General features: G+C 38.5%; 2 protein-coding genes across 3 annotated transcripts; one reads left to right on the top strand and one right to left on the bottom strand.

Annotated features, from left to right (window-relative positions):
- The first annotated feature begins 1,612 nt into the window (after nt 1-1,612).
- LOC126370580 (ubiquitin-conjugating enzyme E2 Q2) lies at nt 1,613-14,072 on the top strand. Its single transcript, XM_050015527.1, has 8 exons — nt 1,613-1,882; nt 3,828-3,944; nt 4,495-4,598; nt 6,894-7,029; nt 9,127-9,298; nt 9,824-10,015; nt 12,013-12,240; nt 13,625-14,072. The coding sequence occupies exons 1-8, from the start codon at nt 1,721-1,723 to the stop codon at nt 13,654-13,656; spliced, it is 1,143 nt and encodes a 380-aa protein (XP_049871484.1). The 5' UTR covers nt 1,613-1,720; the 3' UTR covers nt 13,657-14,072.
- LOC126370613 (glutathione S-transferase 1-like) lies at nt 14,063-19,287 on the bottom strand. 2 transcript variants are annotated; one of them, XM_050015576.1, is made up of 6 exons: nt 19,106-19,287; nt 17,981-18,137; nt 17,030-17,088; nt 16,630-16,777; nt 15,957-16,150; nt 14,063-14,820 (listed from the first exon to the last, which is right to left on the bottom strand). In XM_050015576.1, the coding sequence occupies exons 2-6, from the start codon at nt 18,119-18,121 to the stop codon at nt 14,676-14,678; spliced, it is 687 nt and encodes a 228-aa protein (XP_049871533.1). In that variant the 5' UTR covers nt 18,122-18,137; nt 19,106-19,287; the 3' UTR covers nt 14,063-14,675. The 2 variants fall into 2 exon arrangements, with proteins under 2 accessions (XP_049871533.1, XP_049871532.1); XM_050015575.1 differs by having other exon boundaries at nt 17,981-18,140; nt 19,107-19,287.
- Between the last annotated feature and the right edge of the window lie 502 nt (nt 19,288-19,789).

Raw genomic sequence — 19,789 nt, 5'->3', positions numbered from 1 at the left:
GGCACTAGTGGTTCTGATACAAAAACATATACTATAGGTACGTTTCTATAACAAACCCGCTACACGAGTACAAAAGACGTTACGACGATAGTATATTTATCTCTTTTTAACTTATGACGGCTCACATGAGTGCGAAAGACAAAACCTATGTTTTTCTTTCGTCTTAAATATGCTCCGTCTATTCTATACAAGGTCTTTGGTTTATATAGTAGAACAGGGCGCCTCCATATAATTTCCTATCTCTATGGAATACTCCGATATAATAATACTCGCGAATGTCTTCCGACTAACTTAATGCGATCATTAACCACAAAACACCACTTCGTATTAATTATTTAGATTATTCAATGAAGAAAGCAACTGTCCCGTTCCCGTTTCCCGCCAAAAAGCCTGACAGGCGAACAAACAATGATCATAAGCTAAAGAATGCTAATCAATCAAACCAACATAACCAATATCAATCAATATCAATTAATTATTATCAATCAATCGATTAATTTTGTGTTCCAGTTTATTAGCACGCAAGGTGCTTACAGGGAAAGACATACCGATATACTTATACTCAAGATAATACAAAGACCAAGTATATGAAAGACAAAGATGCAAAGATTGCACAAAGACCATAAACTCATTATTATCGACTCATTATTGTAACATGTAAATAATATCACAAAATAAAAATATTTTGAAATTATTCACACTCGCACACATTTCTTTTTTTTTTTTTTTTTGTTTTTGTTTTCCCCGAAGGGTAAGGCAAAGGGAACTATGCCCATACAGCCATGTCTGACGTATTTTTTTTCTTGATGATTAATGAAATGATGAAAGGTGATGATGATGAAACCTAAGCCCCCACCCTCGGAGTAGACTTCTACTCCGAACCCCAAACGAATTAACTCAAAAGTCCGCATAAACTTTTGAGTTATGAAGCGGCTTCCTGACACGAAGCGAAAATAGGCAGATACACTTTGTTTATTGAATACTCCAATATAACAACACTCGCGAATGTCTTCCGACTAACTTAATGCGATCATTAACCACAAAACACCACTTCGTATTAATTATTTAGATTATTCAATGAAGAAAGCAACTGTCCCGTTCCCGTTTCCCGCCAAAAAGCCGCACACATTTCTATTATGACTTTTTTGACACTTTTGACAGGCGAACAAACAATGATCATAAGTAAGCTAAAGAATGCTAATCAATCAAACCAACATAACCAATATCAATCAATATCAATTAATTATTATCAATCAATCGATTAATTTTGTGTTCCAGTTTATTAGCACGCAAGGTGCTTACAGGGAAAGACATACCGATATACTTATACTCAAGATAATACAAAGACCAAGTATATGAAAGACAAAGATGCAAAGATTGCACAAAGACCATAAACAAGATAACCCTTACTTAAATATGATTTTTTGATAAAAATATCATGATGTCATGATGAATTCTCGCAAATTATGAGCAAGATTCTTCATACAAAACGATAGAGCATTTTTACACCATTTATAGTAGAAATACATCAATATTCATTGATCGTTTATCAGAGTAAATTTACAACGCCCTCTGTTGGCATTCAAAGCTACTATCGTAATAATTTCCGCCATTACATTCCGCCATTTTGCTTTGTCGCGGAGTGAACGTAAAAATTATTCCTATGTATTTTATCGTGGATTTTAGTTATTTAGTTTAGAATTAGTGTTTTAACACACTAATGGCTTGCTTAAATACCCTTAAGTTAGAAATCAAGACCTTAGAACAAGTGTTTCCAAAAAACCATGAACGCTTTCAGATAATGTCAGCTAGTGTCGACGAACTGACCTGCAGATTCGTTGGCAAAAGTGGAAAGAAATATGAAATTCACGCAAATATTACGGTAAGTAATCGCTTTACTAATATATGGTTCGATATTGTTGCAGTTACAGCATATCGGTGATACGTTTATTGATTATCGCTGGAACAAAGGGTCGGTGTTTATGAGGGCAGGGCTGTCAACAATAGGTTTACGGAAGTGATTAGCCCCTTACGGGTTCTAGATGAACACTTGGCATATTTCTCGGAGAGCTATTTACAAACTTCGCCTTGTTTATGCGGACTCCATCCGAGTCGATAGCGATAAGAGTGCGAGTTTTGTTGGTAAATCATCTATCTTTGAACATACGGTGCGGTGGCGAGTCGTATAATATCGATCTTCCGAATTTCAGTACACCCGCGCCTCATTACAGCTATGTTTTACTGAAATAGCATCGGTTTTGTTGAGATAACGGTACTGCCGCGTTTTTAGGGACAAAGGCACTTAGTCATCCTCTCTACCTGCTTTTTGTCATGTACACTTTATTGTTACCAACACTTTTTTTGTTGATTCAGTTGACAAAATGAGTAAACTATGTTCTTTGGTGAAATTCTAAGAAATTAAAGGCAAAGTAAACACCCACTTACTAAGAAGTCATGCCATTTAGTACTGTTATATGTTGATAAACATTGTTGTTTACTATTATTGGCTGTAAGTTTAGGACTCATAATGCCTTATTGTTATTCATAGATAGTGTAATTTTTTTGAATCCATTAATTATGATCATCAACATTGATTTTAGAGCCACACTCTTATCTCAGTGTACTATACTCTATGCTACATTTTTAGGGAATAATATTGCTGTGGTTTCCCTCTTGCCTCCCCCCAATTTATGCTGTAGTTTTATGGCGGTAGGTAGTAGATAAATACAATATTTACTTATTTACAAGACAATTATTATTGAAATTAGGTACTCAATATTGCACTCTATACTCTCAAGTCCTTGCCTCCTCTCCATCACATTCTTTCCTTTGGCAGTCAGTCGCAGTCTGCCTTCTTTGTAGTTCTCTGACACTTTGCTCTTGGATGTGTTGTTTCCGGAGACATTGCACAAGCACAGGTCCTTATTGACCACATCTGCCCATCTTGTTTTTGGTCGTCCTCTTGGTCTAAGCCCTGGTATAGTAATTGGCTGTGACATTACCCACATAAATGGGGAATTGAGGAAGCTAAATGCTTAATGCTTATTTTACTTATTTAAGAAGTTTAATCAATAAGAACGCTTATTTAACTTATTTATGAATTTTATTCCAGAAAAGTACACCTTGCATACCATTTCTATAATAATTTCTTGTTGCTGTTTACTAAACACTTACTTGACTAGTTGGACACTACCCTAATACCTTTCCTTTCTTGTTGATTGACGTGAACATTTATCGTTACGTTACGTTTAGTAGATATAATGATACTAGTAGGTAAGGTAGGCAGTGTAGCACAAATCCAGTCAATATCAATTAATAATCAATTAGGTAACCTTTATATAAGTTTGATGGATTTTTTATTATGACCTGTCCAGCCAACATGGAATGTGGTACCTACAACATTATTTACTAGTTAGTCAAATATATTTTATAATCTTGGTTACAAAAGCCATTTAAATAGGGTTCATATTTTAGGATGGTACTAATACACTAATCTCAGCTTCGAGACTGCTCCAAGATCAAATAATGAGGAAAGTTATGAGTATGAATGTGGGTGGGTATAGGGGTAGGGGATGACCCAAGTCAAAGGTGTGAGTACTGACATGACGACAGAAATGAATGGAAGAGGAATACATGTTGTGCCGAATAAACCCACCTAGAGCGGAATAAGGGCACAAGGATGATGATGACTTATGTACCTATTTTCTTTTATACAATTGTATTTATTGGATTTTTACCAAGAATATAAAACATTATAAAGAACTGACTGCAAATCTATTGCCATCGTTCTTCCTGTTTGTCTAAAGTTGCATGTCTACACTTAACAGGAAACATACCCGAACACACCACCGGTGTGGTTTGCGGACAGCGAGGATCCAATTGTGACAAATGCAGTTCAGATCCTCACCAACACACAGGGAAGAGACAATCATGTTATAAATCAGGTATGTTCTCACTTCTTCATTTAACTTTTTATCATTAGATCATTATGAATTTGAATTATTACTTATTATAAATTGACCTGGCCAAGGGTGCTGTGAAGGGTGCAGTGCTGCGTGCTATAATGGTATTTTTATGTTATGTTTATCAATATGACAGTTTCTAAAGTTGAGCATTCACTGGGCCACGCCGCCAGTAACGAAGAGACTAACTTAACGTAATTTAACGCGGAAGTGCGAGCAAGTGGGACAGTCCGCGCGGTCCATCTTACTTTTTAGCAAGCTTACAGCCATAAAGTTTTTTTTTTTTGACGTGACTTATTGTACATTTGCCGCAGATGGCATTAACTACTTGGCCGGAATAGCTATAAAGTATGAGGTTGGCGCCCGATACGAATTGGTGCGGAGCGGAGAGTTACCGTTCCTTACTTTATTCTATGGTCCAACCCCCCTTTTTTTAATTCCCAGCTCTTTTGCAAGCAAGTCTCTTCCAGTCCATCATTGGAGCAATATTGAAATGTATGTCTGACATAAAGTTTATTATCCTTCATTCAAGGTGGGGATACTGTTGCGGGAGCTATGCAAGTTACACGGCATACCGGAACCGCCCGACTTAGACTCGCTAACGATACCTCTCCATCCAATGCCACCACAACATAGGTAAGTATTTATCACTGACTATTTGCGGGTCTATAACTTATTTCGTTTTCCTTAACTTCATTTGAAGATTTCCATCCCTATGAAATGTCAATGTGATGAAACTTACGCTAGAGCGCCATGTTTCTTTTTAAATTAAATGTAGACTAGTATAATCGGCGATACGCTTCACCGCCCATCACGTTGGTCAGACAAAAAGATCGGGAGACTTCTAGGGATATAGTCGTGAGCTTATGTTAAATATATATACTTGTTTATTATGGTTAATGTCAATGGGAACATCCTTTCAATACCAAATTGACGTATTTGGTATGATCAGCCAATAAGACACCAACTAAATGCGTTGCTCTGGAAGTAACAGTCATATAATTGAACTACGAAAAAATGTTACATGAATAGTAATCATGAGCCAATTTATAATTCCATATACATAATACTGATGATAATAAATATCTCGTAACTCAGTTCTTAGCATACAATAGGGTCACAGGTAATCTTCTATTGAATCCGAAGATGACTAGATCAGTTTACAATAGAGTTGCAATGTCGTGATTCATTCATTATTGTGGATCGTTCATTATTATCGTCAGTGACTATAAATGCGTAAGGTGCGATATAAACTTGCAATTATTTTTTTATAATACTATTTCGTTTTAGCAATTGCCATAATGCCCCTTTCCTTTTCGGCGGATAAGAAAGTGACAGGTAGAATAGGCTAGTTTCCAACTAGTCAAATCAGTTACTTTTTACTAAACGTCAAAACACGAAATTACTATGGAATTTGTATGAAAACGCACACTGTGACGTCATAGAAAAACGTAATAAAATGTCGAACTTATTATTACGTTTTTCTTGATTAAAATTCATAACTAAGTTAAATAAAATAAAGAAAATGCTTTTCGTTAGTTTCACATTTGTGTTTATTTAGTAATCAGAATTTCATAATTTATCTTGAACCTGGTACACGACCCAATTTAGTTAGTTAGTTAGTGGGCTCTGTTTTCCGCATTTAGACTCTAAGGTGGCCCATTATGCGTGTAATTGTTGACTACGTAAGCCAACCTAACTCCTTCCAGAAGCTCAGAAGCCTCCTGGGGTTTTCACAGGCTTCGCGGAGCGACCCCATTCCTTTGAGGATTTTTGCCCGTTGTGCTGACACTCCCGTGCATTCCAGGATTACATGGGGGGCAGTTTCTTCTGCGTCCAGACAGCCTCTGCAAAGTGGGCTGTCCGTTATCCCTAAGTTAAATAGGTGCTTGTTGAGTGGGCAGTGACCCGTAATACTGCCCACTACTATTCGAAGGTCATTGCGGTTTAAACGAAGCAGTCGGCGAGAGACACGACCCAATTAGAAGGTGTCTGCTGGGTTCAGCACACATTACTGCTCTCTCTTAAACTTAAGAGCTACATTTTTATAGATGTAACATCCTCCACCTATTTATTTCTAAAATAAATGATTTTCTTTCTTCTTCTTTCTTTCCTAGGTCTGTACAGTTAGATAGAAAAGAATCGAACGCCCTATTCTCGACTGATACATCACTATGCTAATGAACGTCCCAACACTGGCTTCCGTACTATCTTCTTTCCGTACTTTTTTTTTCTCTTACCGCGTATTGAAGCTATTATTAAATGTTATCTTTATTAAAATGAATCGTCAATTCTACTGAACTAGTCGTTCTGTTTAATAGTACATAGCTAATTCCCTTCCTTGACTTCTTTATAAGAACTCAATGACCACCTTCTCTTTCATTTGTTCCTTGTAAATTCTTAGTTTCCCCCTTCCTCTTATACCGTCTAGCTTCATTGTTTATCAGGAATAAGGGGCCTTCGGCGGCTCAATAATTACCCTGACGCCAGGGTTGATGAGGTTGGCAATCCTGTCTCACAACTCACATGATAGATGAAGTTTATTAGGAATTACTGGGAGTATACAGGGTGTTAGTAACTCCGTAGGAACGATAAGAAAATTCCACTTGATATCAATATAACTCAGAATCATAATCTGAATCATTCCCCGAAGATTCCATTACAGTGTCGCTAACAACCATACGTACCAGTATGTACTTGTACGGGGTGTAAGTGACATGGTAACAAATACTGAGAGGGTTGATTCAGCTCATGAAGTGGATTTTTCCGGCGGTAAAGAACTGAAAGTCTTTAATAAACAAACTAATATTGTCATGAATTTTCTGACAGGAAATTCCATTTGATATCAACACAGAATCATGGTCTGAATCTTCCCCCTCAGTATTCGCTACGGTGTCACTAAGACCCTGTGTTTTTTTTTGCGTTTTTCAGAGTTCCAAGTGTAACGTCAAATGGCGCCGAGTCGGGCACAGAAGAGGACGAGGAAATGGCGGCTGAGGATGACGACTCGGAGGGAGAGGACGACCTTCCTATGGAAATGGTTGAAGATGCTGGACGCAGCAGCAAGGTACTTCGATACTTTCTTGACCCCATTCCTTGACGAATGCCTGTATCATTACCTTTCCTGTCTTCTCTTATCCGCTAACCCAAATAAATATTACATTTAATAATATTTCCTAAAAGCTCTACTACTGGCTACTTTACTGGTGTTTCCTTCGCGGATTAGAAGGTCAGACAGGCAGTCGCTTCTGTGCAAAACCTCTAGGGAGATGATGATGAGTAAAGTTATTTGATAAAAAAATATTAGGTGATTTTTTTAAGGGAAAAAAAATATGTAAAGGGGGAGGGAGGTGTTATTGACCTCTCACATCATGCGGGAACACCCCAGACACTTCATACAAGCAAACCTCGTTTTACACAGACACTACACATTGACGTTATCGTATAGGCGCATCCTAAAAGGGTGTGGGGGGGGGGGGGGGGGGGGGGGTGTTGAGGTAAACCTCAGAGGTAAAGCACAGAAGCCGGAGGGGTGCGCAGAGTTGCCGTTCTATACGTAGAGAGATCTCTTTTAGAGATGAGTCCACCTTTAATGGTGATGAGTAATAAGTTTATAGGTAATCATCACGTAAGTAGTCGTAATAAGTCTCAATAATAACCCTGACACCAGGTTTAATGAGGTTGGTATTCCACCTCACAAACCACACGATAGATGATGAGATGCCCACCCCATTAGGGATTACGGGCGTAATTTTAGTTATGTATGTTCGAAAAGTAAGCGGAATAAAACTCAGCAGAGACACGAATTCTCTAGCGACCCTAATGAGTTTAGCCGTTAATGACATGGTAGTTTAATTTGAATGATAAACAAGATAAGAAACAACTCTATACAGATCATTACACCGTTCATTTTCTACTGACACTTTTCAATTCTCGGAACGTGGCTGTTTATCTGTCGACGAACTTGTGGATACGATATTTGTACGATAAACCACTTAGTACCTATACTGTTTCAATGCCTTTGTAGCTTCATTCTACCCGGTTAGAGCCTTCAGCGCTCCCCATTTGTCCGGCCTAGTAGTTAATGCTATCTGCGGCAAATCTACAATAAGTCACGTCAAAAAAAACATACACAACATAACATAAATAGCCTATATACGTCCCACTGCTGGGCACAGGCCTCCCCTCAATCAACCGGAGGGGGTATGGAGCATACTCCACCACGCTGCTCCACTGCGAGTTGGTGGAGGTGTTTTTTACGGCTAATAGCCGGGACCAACTGCTTAATATGCCCTCCGAAGCACGGAATCATCTTACTTTTTCGGACAATCTGGTGATTCAAGCCTAAAAAGTCCTTCCCAAACAAAGGACAGTCTCACAAAGCGATTTAGACTATGTCCCCATCGGGAATCGAACCTGGACCTCCAGATCGTGAGCCTAACGCTCTAACCACTGGACCACGGAGGCTGTGACCACGTCAAAAAAAAGTAGCTTGATTGTACTTATAAATGTACTATGTCAGATATTTTGTTATTTATAATGTGACCATGTTAAAATACTTAAAATGTGGTATTTTAAGCTTTTAAGCAAATAAATAATTTTTGATTATTTGTTGACATCTCAAAGAAATATAGACGGGAGTTGCCGAGTTGCGAAGAACATGAACGGTTTGTGTTTTGTTGTGTGTCGGTTTAAACAAAAACAAAAATATCACAAATTTTGCGACGGAAAATTCCACTTGATATTAACTCAGAATCGTGGTCTGAATCATCCCCCTCAGTATTCGTTACGATGTCACTAACCAAAAAGATGTATACCAAAGAAGCTAACACACATCATCAGCCCATTAACGTTCCCACTGCTGGGGCACGGGCCTTACCTATGGATGGATAGGGAGATCGGGCCTTAAACCACCACGCGAGCCCAGTGCGGATTGGTGGTTACTAACGACTGTTAATGCAGCCGGGACCTACAGCTTAACGTGCCTTCCGAAGCACGGAGGAGCTCGAGATGATAACTTTTTTTTTGTAGGTCACCCGTCCTATGACCGACCTTTGCGAAAGTTGCTTAACTTCAACAATCGCAGACCGAGCGCGTTTACCGCTGCGCCACCGAGCCAACCAAAGAAGCTAACATACATGTGTAAATCTCAATTCGTTTCCAGGACGATATGGAAACAGAACACTTAGCGACACTGGAACGGCTGCGACAGAACCAGCGACAAGACTACCTGTCCGGTAGCGTATCAGGCAGCCTACAAGCCACAGATCGCCTCATGAAGGAACTGCGCGATATATATCGCTCGCACTCCTTCAAGAACAATATGTATTCCATTGGTGAGCTCACATTTTGCATTTGAAAACGCTGTTTCTTGTTTTTTAGGAAGAATCGCTGACTCGAGGTTTGACAACGTAACTAGTTGATATTATATCACATTCTGACGTGATTTTCTCAACAACACCTCTATTAATTTGAATCCAGGCAGAAATTTACACCACATTTTGTTACTAGAATCTAAACTAGCGTGTCTTTTGCGAGGTTTTGTTAACAAAAATCACATCCGAAAGTGATTTTGATTAAAAGGGCGCTTACAAGGTTTTCCGACAAATATGCTAAGAATCAGTAGAATCGTTCCTTTATCCGAACCTCAGTGCAGCTCTTGTGATTCGATTCTATTAGTTCTTAGCAAACACATCGCTCTCTACGCATCCTCGCTAATCTTTGGTGCAAATTGTCCAATATTCTTCCCAGTTCTGCCAGTGTCCTCGAACTTTAGCGTCAGAAACATTACTTTTTATTCAATATTTATTTCCCCAAAAATATATCAAACGAGATTATTAACACATCCCCTCCCTTCACAGAGCTAGTTAACGATTCTCTCTACGAGTGGAACATCAGACTGCGTTCAGTAGACCCGGACAGTCCGCTGCACAACGACCTGCTGCTCCTCAAAGAGAAGGAGGGCAAGGACTCCATACTGCTCAACATCATGTTCAAGGAGACATACCCCTTCGAGCCGCCGTTCGTGCGCGTCGTCTACCCTATTATATCGGGTGAGGATTGATTACACTGCCAACACTAGTGGTTTTTAACCTTTTAATCACCTTACAAATAAGAATTAAACCAGGGATGAATGTGGGTTTAACATTCTAAATTCATGGATAACACTATACTTCTTTTATCTTTGTTTTTGGGTATAAACGATGACCCTTGTTATTACACCCAGACACAACACATCTTTCACCCATTATTCTTCTATCTAATCCAAATATCAAGCAACAAAGTCATTACATTATATTTTTGAATAATTATGTACCCGAGCAATGAGAAAATGGGTAAATATTATTTTTGGGGAATGTAGCCTTGCGTCAGACAGAGTACTGCTGGGCGGAAGGCAAGAGGGAAACCACTGCCCTATTTTTCCCTAAAAAAGTAGCATGGAAAATGCTGCACCGACAAAAGAGCGTAACGGGAGCGGGCGCGCGTAACCGAAAAGACGTTTGGGATGTTTAAAGGAATTAATTTACTAATTATTCAATAATTATTTATTTATTTGTACTTACATAATATTATCATTGTCCTTAGAGTATAATTTGTCAAAAAAGTAATTAAAATTATGAAAAAAAAAATTGTAACCTAATTAAAATTGGCGTGTGATGTCTTCAAGAATCCCGCTATGTATAATAATCCGAAAATTACTTGGATTTCCACCGCATCTGTCTGCACCGGGACTAAAACAATTGCGATCTGTGGAGTGGTGGGAGAGCCCCGAGCTACGGTTTATTCTTTGTTTTACTCCCAATGACATAGCGACAGGCTACTAAAAGTGACAAATAAATAAATTTAATAGGTAATAATAATAATATGAACGAAAATGTACTAAGCGCAGTCGATTCGACTACGCGCGCCCGCTTGAAGGTTAATGATGATGTAGCCTGGAAAGTCGCTCGTTGATTCAAAAGGTCCTGAACAATAACCACCTTACAAATGAAATATAAACCAGGGATGAACGTGGGTTTAAGTATTTGACAGCCAAGCAAAATTGAATCCAATTATCATACAATTCGACTGAACTTTGCTTGGCTGTCAAATACTTAAACGAAGTTTTATAACTAAAAACGTTTCGCTTTTTTCACTCTCAACAAATTATTCGATATTTTGTCATACTCAGATGTATGTATACAGGGTGTTAGTGACATCGTAACGAAAATTTTGAGGGATGATTCAGGCCATGATTCTGAGTTGATATCAAGTGGAATTTTCCGTCGCAAAAGTATGGATAGGAAAATAATTAAAAAAAACAAAAAAAATTCATGAATTTTTTGACAGGAAATTCCAATTGATATCAACTCAGAATCATGGTCTGAATCATCCCCCTCAATATTCGTTACGGTGTCACTAACACCCATACCTACTTGTATGGCTACCGTATGTACTTGTACGGGGTGTAAGTGACATCGTAACGAATACTGAGAGGGATGATTCAGCTGATTATTCTGAGTTAATATCAAGTGGAATTTTCCATCGCCAAAGTATAGAATTGAAAATAATTAAAAAAAACTGAAAAAAAATACATGATTTTTGCGACGGAAAAATCCACTTGATATCGACTCAGAATCATGGTCTGAATCATCCCTCAAAGTTTTCGTTACGATGTCACTAACACCCCGTATTATGCTCTCACACACACTACTACTCCCGCTGAAAATAATTATTATATTATTTATTATACTGCTTTTTTCTTTCTTTCTTTCTTTTATTTGTATGAACTGTGGATTCCAAGGATAACGCTAAGGAGATGACTCACTTGCTTATAGACTAACATAACTGACTGACTTAGATCAACTTATAGGAAATTAGTGTGTAGTTTCGACGATACGGCTCACCACCTATCACGTTGGTCGAACAGAAAGCTTGAAGTGTGGGTACTTAGTTCATCTTGTGATTGATGGATGTACCTCTAACTACTCCAATTGAGATATAGTCGTGAGTTTATATTGTGTGTTCTGTATTTCGTCGCAATAATATCCTAAACCTCTCTTAATTCCAGGAGGCTATGTGCTAGTCGGCGGCGCTATCTGCATGGAGCTGCTAACGAAGCAGGGCTGGTCTTCCGCGTACACAGTGGAGGCCGTGATCATGCAGATAGCAGCGACCCTCGTCAAGGGCAAGGCGCGGATCCAGTTCGGGGCCACCAAAGTCGTGTCGTCCTCGCAGTACAGTCTCGCGCGTGCGCAACAGAGCTTCAAGTGTCTCGTGCAGATACACGAGAAGAACGGTCAGTCACTGTTATTATAGTTATACATTCATGTAACATAACTTTACACAGCAACACGTCTGTGGTCAGTCACTGTTATTACAGTTATACAATCATGTAACATAACTTTACACAGCAACACGTCTGTGGTCAATCACTGTTATTGTAGTTATTCATGTAACATAACTTTACACAGCAACACATCTGTGGTCAGTCACTGTTATTACAGTTATACAATCATGTAACATAACTTTACACAGCAACACGTCTGTGGTCAGTCATTGTTATTATAGTTATACATTCATGTAACATAACTTTACACAGCAACACGTCTGTATTCCCGAAGGTATGGACAGAGGTATATAGTATATACATCCACTCCTAGCCCGCACTATCCCAACATACCGCCTACATTCGCGTAGTCGCGCTTTTAATGCTAAAAAAATAACTACTAAAGTATAACGCGGCTTCATCGCTAATAGCGATCTCTTACAGACAACCTTCACTATTGGATAGCCAAGTTATGCTAATGTGGGGTGGTCAAAGGCCTTTTCGTCCACTACTTATCTCTTCTCATCTGTCGGCCTCATTTGCAGCACACACCGGACAATACAAAAATTGCATTGTTACCGCAGCCACCTAACCTTAATTGGAGCGAGGCAGACAGGTCACCCGCGCTCCCCCTTGTAGAAGTAATATTACGTATAGTCGTATTCTCCTTAACCCGCTAAGGAGTAGCGGCTTCTCTTTAACCCGCTACTTTATTTCTATTGATGGGAGGCCTGTGCACAGCAGTGGGACGTATATAGGCTGTTTAAAAAAAATATACTATTATTACTTTCGAATTCATGTTTGGATTATAAATGATTCGTGAGGAAACCCACATTCCCGAGAAATGCATTTCGGACGAATGTGACCTAACCTATATTAGGCTGATTTTCCCTTCGCGGGTTGAAAGGGCAATTTTCAGGTTAGGTATTACCTAACCTTATTATTATTACCTTACCTAATAGGTAAGCGGACCCTGTGAAAAACGGCATCGTGGTGCGCCCTGCAGAGATTCGATCGTCTGGTACTACTTCTTCTATCGTGTTGGTTGTGAAGTGGATTACCAACCTCAGCAACCCGGTCAGGGTTATTATTGAGCCGCTGAAGGGCCCCGACATGACTTATGTAACGACTATGTACTAATCAGTAAGTAGTAACCGGGACCAACGGCTTAACGTGCCTTCCGAAGCACGGACCATCTTGTGAGGTGATCAGCCTGTCCCCACCGGGATTCGAACCCGTGGTTTCGGGATCGTGAGCACAACGCTCAACCACTGGACCACGGAGGCCGTCGTCTATACTACTATTAGAATGGGATAAGAGATGGAGGATGATGGTTTATGTTATTTGGTTCCAGGTTGGTTCACGCCGCCGAAGGAAGACGGCTAATCCAGGCCCCTCCCGCCGTAACATTAAGACTAACGTGCAACAGTTGACAGTAACGCCCAAACAATGTCTCCTCTAAATTGTCAAGTGACTCGGGTTGCGTGGATATAGTCTTAAATTCCAAAACGCAACTCAGATGTAAGTTGTGTTAAGTATGACTGAACGTGAATATCTTGAGTATTGTATGTGTACTTTAATCGATATTGTTAAGTGCTATTAATGTTCTGAAGTGCAACGGGCGTTCACGAGAGACTCTATAAGACTTATAGGAAATGTTTAATGTGTAACATTTTTTGTAATCATTCATTTCTCATTAAAGTTATCCGTATGGTAGCCCTAGACGTTACTGGAGTGTAAAGTTGGAAAATTCTTTGCATTTCTTTTTAGTTATTGAAATAAAAAAAACCTGTGATTCTTAACTGTGTTTTGTATTGAAAATTAAAAAAATATTCAATTCGCCATTAAACTAAATTGGCATTACTTAAATACACACCTTAACACCATTATAATAACGTAATATTTACCCTGTAATACGCAACGTGATTAGAATGACAGCTCCCGTCTCTTTCGTACTAACCTGTATACAGTTTGTTCAAACTTGTTCAATAACTTTCTTTTAAAGCACTGAATAGGTCAGTATAGGTACAAATTGATATACATTTTGCCTCGATGATTCGGATAAGGATTTAATCCGAAACTCAAGGTTATTTTTTTTGGAATATTACTTATTACTCAACAATGTGTATTGATTCGAAAATACACTTTTTAAAGCATAGGTACTGAATAGTACAGTATATGTACGAATTATTGATACATATTTTGCCTGGGATGTTTCGGATACGGATATTATCCGAAACTCATATCGGTTTGGTTACGAATACCTTTTCGCATATCCGATGGCTTCGATAACGGAGGTTCGTACCTTCCTTGATGTTTGTCATAGCTCCAACTGTGACACTATTTCTACCCAAAACCATTGATTGCATATTTCGAAGTAGATGCGCATATTTTTTTAACATTATTCATAGTTTAGACTTCTTATTTTGCTTATTAACTTCCATAATCAAAAGTAACGAATTTCCGTGGTTTTCTCCTCCGGGCTCATTAACTTTCTTAACTATGTCTAGTTCTGACATAGTTTTCAGCCATTTCTTAACTTTTGGAAACCTGAAACAATTTTAAACGTAATTTTATTCGACATGTTTTTTTTACGTATTTATATGTGCTAATGCGTCAAAACATGTACTGTTGATTATCATGTTGATAACCTATAATAAATAAATAAATAAGTTACTCCAATTTCGCGAAATCGTTACAGAACATTGTTTCGTATATCGGACAGAAAGGAAGTCCTTTCAATGGTCACATGGTGGTTATCGAATCAAATACAAATATATACTTTATTGCACAGTAGCTGAAACATACAAAACTTACACAACCTGGCGGTCTTATTGCGCTAAAGCAATTTCTTCCAGGCAAACACTGATCAGCCTTAATTAGGGATGCTTGGATGATATGGCAAGATTGCTTCCCCCCAATCAAGCATAAACCCTAACGAACAAGTAGGTACTCTTCATAACTATTCTTCTTCCTGTTCTTAACCTAACGGAGGTTTGGACAGCATCAGAGCTATTCTTATTTTGGAGACTAGCTCTAAAAACCGTTGTGGTGCTGCAGCCGAACTAATCTAGCGCGTTCCTAAACGGCCCCATATACGGTACGATTTGTCTGTACGATCCGTCGCTTCAGACCGATCGAAACGACGAATCGATAGTGTATATCAAGATCGTTGACGATTTACTTCATCGAAGATGATGTCGGAAATCGCAACAAAAACCCATGCAATCATGAATATCGCAACTATGAATCGACAGTGTGTGGCTCTTTACGATCAACGATTCGATTTTGTCTCACGAATACTGGTTTCGCTCTAATAGCCATTTCTTAACCCACATTTTTGTAGGCTTTCTTTTTTTGTTTTTTAGCCGAATCAAAGTTACCGCCACATAGGTAAGGAAAAGAAGTTCGTTTTCCACTTTATTAGGCACGTTTTGAATTATTAGAACACGTGTTTATACTTCAGTTTCAAATAAATAAATGAGCGTCATTTGCGATGCGATCAATCGTCACGATTGTCATCAGATCGATCGCACAGACGAATCGTACCGTATATGGGCCCCTTAAGCCAGGAGTGCCGCCTTCTGCCGACACTTCTTTTTCCCGAGATCTTCCCCTGGATGATGAGCTGTAGCAGTTTACTTGAATATAAAAAAAATAAAATTACCTGGTGCCAATAAAATTACCTGGTGCCATCGGCAGGATGAACAATATTCAAGCTTTGAGTAGTGGTGTATGCGCTTAGATCAGCAATAGTCAAGTGGTCATCAGCTAAGAACAGGTTTTGAGAGAGGTACTCCTCAAGCATCGCGTACGCGTCGTCAATATTTATTTTCATATATTTTGTCAGCTCCGTCAATCTGCCCGCGTAGGTTGGAGCCTAAATATTACATTGTATTTTATTAATTAATTATTCCTAATTGTTGTTGGGTATTTGAAATTACAATTAATAATTTCTAGTGTCCGACTGAACTTTCGGTTTCGGCCAAAGTAGTTACGGGTTTCGGTTTCGGCTGCCATTCTGCCGAAACTAAAGCCGAAACTGGAACTGAGTTTGCTAAGTAACTAATGCATGAAAAGCAAAAATAATTAAATTATTTTGTAATAGCATAATCTTACATTTAAAAATATAAAAAATACGTTCAAATATCCTTACATGATGCCTAATTATTTTTTTCCACGAAAACATGACGAATTTCGGTTTTCGTCGAAACTAAGACCGTGCCCGAAATTCGGTTTCGGTTTCGTCCCTAAATCCTTAGTTTTTTTTTTTCTAAGAACGACAACTTCTTGATCTCTAAGTAAGCTAAGGATGAGAAATCTGCAGTGTGATTCTCAATTATTTTAATGTCTACTTACCATTATAGCTCGAAGTCTTGGAAATAAAATACCACAGTCAAAAAATAGCCTTTGATGGATAGTAGCGCGTTTTCTTTTGTCCATCGGATAGAGGTATGAATGTTCAGGTTTCCCATAAGTTTCCAGTAAATAAATCATAATCGCATGGCTGAAATTTTAAAGGCATAAATGGGAAAATATTCTTCGCGCTATGTAGGTAAGTGCTTCCGAATATTATCAGAATGGACGAATCGCTAGGATGCTTAAATTATTATAAAATATACCTATAATAAGGGACTTCCTCAAAAACAATATAGATGGCGCTGTACGGATTTCTTTACGTTTAATCTAATTTCATGGATAACAGAGCTTACGACGTTTATTCACAGGAACTGCAGGTAACTCGCCCCTCGCAACTTACCTGTCGGCTAAACTGAAGTCACCCTCATCGTAAATAGGTATAGTCCTCATGGGGTTCATCTGAAAACAGGAAGCAAAAGAGATGTACTTGAGCAGACCCTTTCAATCGCACGAATTATAGAAATCCTTAGTTTTTTTTTCTAAGAACGGCAAGGAAAATTCACAAGCTTAACAGTTTCAACCGCTTTTACATGTTTGTTAGGAGCACTCAGACCGTCACAGAACCAGATTTGTTTTGTTCTTAGCTTACCTAGCTTGCTTATTACATTTAAATATTAAAATAGTTATAAATATTTTCCTAACATTTGTGGCAGTTATCGATTGGCATTTAATAATTTATAAGATTTATATTACTTTGTAAATATGGCCGCAAGCTACCCTAATAAAACAAAAGACAAATAAAGACGTTCGCACATTGGTTTGAAATTGGAATTCATCACACGGGAAAAACGCCAGCCATCATTGATACTATGGAAGCGCACACAATACAGGCAGACACAGGCTGTGCGGTATACAAGCTGTCGCTTCTATAAAAACCGGACCTGTGAAATCTTCAGGTTGGGTAAGCGGAACCTGGTGAAAAAGCAGAATATCGCTTCGAAGATGATGATGGGAGCGAGCACACTGGATTTCGTAAACCCATAATCCCACGTTTATAAACGATGCAAATTCATAAGAAAATGCGTCTTAAAAAGTGCAACTAGTATTAAGCATAGAATAAGGAATAATACCACGTATAGAACTGCAACTCTCCGCTCCCCACCAGCGACTGAGCTAGGTTTACCTCACCCCCCCTCGAACACAGTTTAGACTGAAATCGTATGGCGTCAGATGTCACATACACAGATGCGTGAGTATGATAACGTCAATGTGTGGTGTCTGTGTTTGTATGAAGTGTCGTTTGTATGGTGAAGATGCAGCATAACCATTCGTGACTTTTTAATTTCCTCACCTTTCTGAACTTTGGCTGGTCCTGATCCCGTAACACAGGATTCAATTCTTTGATCTCCACTTCTAACCCCAACAGGTGAATAGTCATGTTTACAGCTCTAGCTGGTGGACTCAAGTCCTTCATGTACAAGGTCTTTGGCATTTTGACAGGATACCCTGGCCTTTAATAAAAAAAGTTATTTTATTTACACATCATTTTAGACTAGTGAAACGGTTATTGAAATACTTAAGTAACTACCTACTTATTGTTTAAAAGTCGGTTAAAAAGCCACATTAGTACCTACCTGTGTGTGACCTGTAAAAACAAGCGAATACTAGGTATTCAAAGATATTCAAGCAAAAAGTTGAAGTCTGTTTTGCCCTCTTCCTAACTAAACAGAATGAAGAAAATGGGGAAAAAAAACAAGATACCAACTCTCGTAGGTAAGTACCTACCTACCTAATTATCGTATATACCTAGTTATCTTAGTAGGTAAGGTACCTGAGTATAGTATAAAGTACGTATGTACATACCTCGTACGTATCTACCTAGTACCTACCTACGTACTAATTATTGCATGATTATTGCCTGATGTTGATGCCTGATTGCCTGACCAGGGTTGATGAGGTTTGTAATCCACCTCACAACCCACACGATAGAAGAGAGGATTGCATAATTTTTGTAGAGTTAAACTATTTGAAACTTTCTTTCAACGCACAACGCCAGGCGGCGTTGAGCTGTCACTTTAGTCATTTAATGAAACGAATATTTTGGTGTACGGCGTGTACGGTCACAAGTACTAATACATAAAAACATAACAAGTACTTTGAAACCATGTCACAATAACTTTTTTGACAAATTAAACCGTAAGTCTCATTAAATGTCAAGTTTGATAGTGCGACAGGGTTCTAAAGTGGGTACATGTTATTGCTCATGACTGTAGATATCAAAATTATGTTCAGTCTATTCACTTGTATTTTTAAGATCCTTAAATTATAATTTTAACTAGGTAGGTAGGCTAGAAGCTTCATAGGTTATTGTAAGAAACACGGGAGAAAATCTATTAGGTACCTATGTATGTCAAATGTCAGTTTTCCTAACGTCATAGGTATGTAGTTACTAGTATAAGCTTTAATATTCTCCTTACCTGGCTAACAAATCTTTATTGCACACACAGGAAATACAGAAATACAAAAGAGAAACAACATTAGGTTAGAATTGTCTGTCAATAACTTGTTTACCAGACATGTCATTACAACATTTTATCGTTCATTATCATTATTTACCGCGAGACCTACTTTTATCGTGGTACGTGAGGTTCTCGTAGCAAGAATCTACGTACGTATCGGAGTAGGTACCTAACTGGTCATTGAAGTTCGGTGAACAAACGTTAGATGGCAGCACGCACATAAACACACGCCATAGAGGAAGGTCGGGCAAATGTGGAGTCGGTAGTCAATTTTAAAAGGAGTTACCCACATAATAATCATGATCATAATTATTATATCTTACAATAAAACACTAGAAGAGATAATGCTTTTTAGTGCAAATAACAGGTATCTTAACTTATTTATTTGTGCTGCTTCCAGTACACACCATCTCTAAGTTTAAGTTATATCTGTCATTTTCTTCTCTGCCGAAAATGAAAGGGAAGGGTAATCGACAGACATAAAATTTATGGAATACACGTCAATTTTAAGCAGTAATTTATAAAACCCGTCCATAATTTTATATTGGCCAATAACACGACAGAATTAAGTTGGCAGCACACGTCAAACGGATTGCACATGAGCGAGATGCCTACTTTATTACCCCGGGTTATTCTGTCAT

Source organism: Pectinophora gossypiella, chromosome 11 (genome assembly GCF_024362695.1).
Source record: "Pectinophora gossypiella chromosome 11, ilPecGoss1.1, whole genome shotgun sequence".
Classification (NCBI taxonomy): Eukaryota; Metazoa; Arthropoda; class Insecta; order Lepidoptera; family Gelechiidae; genus Pectinophora; species Pectinophora gossypiella.
The sequence above is the reverse complement of the archived record's forward strand: the minus strand, read 5'-3'. Positions and strand labels throughout refer to the sequence as shown.

Coding starts and splice junctions, on each gene's coding strand:
- LOC126370613 (XM_050015576.1), bottom strand. CDS start 18,121: ATGCCAAAGACCTTGTACATGAAGGACTTGAGTCCACCAGCTAGAGCT. Junction 16,151..16,629: donor CAAGACTTCGAGCTATAATG/GTAAGTAGACAT, acceptor TGTAATATTTAG/GCTCCAACCTACGCGGGCAG. Junction 14,821..15,956: donor CATCCTGCCGATGGCACCAG/GTAATTTTATTG, acceptor AAATTGTTTCAG/GTTTCCAAAAGTTAAGAAAT.
- LOC126370580 (XM_050015527.1), top strand. CDS start 1,721: ATGGCTTGCTTAAATACCCTTAAGTTAGAAATCAAGACCTTAGAACAA. Junction 9,299..9,823: donor GAACAATATGTATTCCATTG/GTGAGCTCACAT, acceptor CTCCCTTCACAG/AGCTAGTTAACGATTCTCTC. Junction 10,016..12,012: donor CGTCTACCCTATTATATCGG/GTGAGGATTGAT, acceptor TCTTAATTCCAG/GAGGCTATGTGCTAGTCGGC.